General features: G+C 42.5%; 1 protein-coding gene across 1 annotated transcript in view; it reads right to left on the bottom strand.

Moving 5' to 3' along the window:
- The window catches only part of LOC308703272 (SPRY domain-containing SOCS box protein 2), a gene marked incomplete at both ends in the record, with an annotated part of 1,221 nt that extends 36 nt beyond the window's left edge, over positions 1-1,185 (bottom strand). Inside the window, 2 exons of the mRNA XM_081386593.1 lie at positions 1-83; positions 513-1,185. The exon at positions 1-83 is cut by the window's left edge and continues 36 nt beyond it. Coding sequence (XP_081242719.1) covers positions 1-83; positions 513-1,185 — 756 coding nt within the window. The remainder of the gene's footprint in view (positions 84-512) is intronic.
- Positions 1,186-2,500: the final 1,315 nt, after the last annotated feature.

Here is a 2,500-nt window from a genome sequence, read left to right as displayed (position 1 = left end):
GAGAGCCCGAGTCCGGGGCCCGTCTGATCCCAGGGCCCGCCGCACAGATAAGCGACTCAGAGCCTGTAGAGCCGGAGCGTCTCCTGAGGAACACAGCATATGTGATCTTCTCTACAGCCGAGAGTTCAGTCAGCCTTTAAAACAGAGTTTCTGACTAAATGAACGAGACCATTTCACATCAGTGAGTACGAGTACGCGGCAGTGTTGGGGAAGATTACTTTTAGAAGTATAGTACAGTACTACTACTAATAATACTGTACAGTAGAGATAGAGTACAGTACAGTGAAGTAGTGCACTGTCAGTCAATAAATGTGGAAAAGTAACACGTTACTTATTTGAAAAAGTAACTTAGATATTTTGTTGTAAATTGAAAAAGTAATGCGTTACTCCTTAAGTAATCTCAAGTTACTCGTAACGGGTTACCGCCAACACTGGTCCTCGGCCTGTCTAGTCAGTGACACACACTACTAAATAAACACTATTTGATACTGACGTGATGATGTCACACTCACGTGTCGTGCCACACAGGTAGCGTATGCAAATTTGAGCTCCTCCCCACACGCAGCTCACGGCAGGGAATAGCTCCGCCCCTTTGGGGAGGTCCCTGAAGGCCACGCCCAGATAGCAGTCGTCCACCACGTATCCCAGCGTCCCCGCATCTGCATCCAGAACCACTAACACACGATCCGGAACGCTTGGGATACCCGAGGCTCCGCCCCCAAGGTACCGCCTCCTCTTCCCATTATGCCAAAGCTGATTGGTCGAGAGGTCCCAGCCCCAGGAACACGAGTCTCCGCCTATTAGCGCTGTGTAGCCAGAGGCCTGCAGGGGGCATGTGTGTGTGGAAACGCCCAGGAGGGCGTGGCTTCCTCTCTGTAGCTCCTCCCACATCACCTCCCATATGTGAAGCCCCGCCTCTACACCGACGGCTCCACGAACCGCATCACTGCTCTGCTCCACGCGAGCTCGACACACACTCCCGCCCGACACAGACACCTGCAGGTTAGGCGACAGGTGCGTCGAGCTCCACTGCGATCGAGGGTTGCCGGGGGCGACGGGGGGCGTGTCCAGAAGCACCGCGAGCCGAATGGGCGGGGCTTCAGCGAACGGACTGAACGCGGATGAGGATCTGTGGTGTTTTTTAAGATGGCCGTCCCTCAGCCAGCTACTCAGTGTAAGACCCATCCAATCAGATCACAGCAATCGCAGAACTAGATCAACTTCCTGTTCAGAGACACGAAACAACACTCCTCACTATAATACAACATTCATCAAACTACACTATATGATTAAATTAATCATTTGTTAACAAACCAGTATTCATTACTTCAATGAGCTCATTGTTTCTGCATTAAATTATTACATTCTTTAAATTAATACTGTGATTTGTATATGTACATTTTCTGAAATACATAACTTCACATAACACTTATCAGATCACTGTAATGTGGACTCATAAAATCATTATTAGCAAGTCAATTATTTAAGTAGCCTACTATAATATTTAAGGTGTCATTGTTACAGTGTAATATTAATTAACATGTACTTACTATAGGATTAGGATTTGGTTGAGGGTTAGTTCATGTAATTATGCATAATTTACTGTTATTACTACAGTAAGTACATGTGACATATGAAACAAGGACACCTCAAAATAAAGTGTTACCCAATATTTGATTATATGAAATTTTAATTTATATTAAAATTTCATAGTTACTGTTCAGAACAACATGAACACAATTTTAACACACACACATAATCACACTTCCAAGTACAGTTACAGTAATAACCTCTTTAATAGTTTATCTTTTGCTCTAGAAGGAAGAAATGAGGGTTATTTTGAACACAATTTTTGAATGTCATTTAATGTGTTGCTATGCTCTTATTAAAGACATTAACACTTCACAATAAGGTTCATTAGTTAACATTAATGTATTCACTAACATGAACTAACAATGAGCAATACATTTGTTACTGTATTTATTAATCTTTGTTGATGTTAGTTAATAAAAATACAGCTGTTCACTGTTTGTTCATGTTAGTTCACAGTGCATTAACTAATGTTAACAAATACAACCTTTAATTTTAATAATGTATTAGTAAATGCTGAAATTAATTTGAACTAAGATTAATAAATGCTGTAGAAGTATTGTTCATTATTAGTTCATGTAAAAGTAAAGTGTTATCAGAACTTTTAAATCTCAACGGGTCCGACTTGGTTAAATAGCGGTTTAAATATAGATGATTATTAATGCTTTCAGATATTGTGTATTTCTGCAGTTTAAACTCGTATTAAAGACTAAAGTTTGTAAGCCAGTGACCGGCTCTTACCGTGAGTGCGCGCGCCGCGTGTCCCCGCGCCGCTCGTTCGTTCATCCCGCATTTAAACGTCACTTATCTCCCGTGCGCGCTCCCGCGACGTCAAGGCCGGTACCAGAGTGACGTCTGCGCTCTCCTCGGTGACGTATTTCATTCATATCCTCGTAACATGATGTACCAT

This window comes from Scardinius erythrophthalmus, assembly GCF_964197995.2.
Source record: "Scardinius erythrophthalmus genome assembly, chromosome: 15".
Taxonomy (NCBI): domain Eukaryota; kingdom Metazoa; phylum Chordata; class Actinopteri; order Cypriniformes; family Leuciscidae; genus Scardinius; species Scardinius erythrophthalmus.
This window is presented reverse-complemented; position numbering and strand designations above follow the sequence as displayed.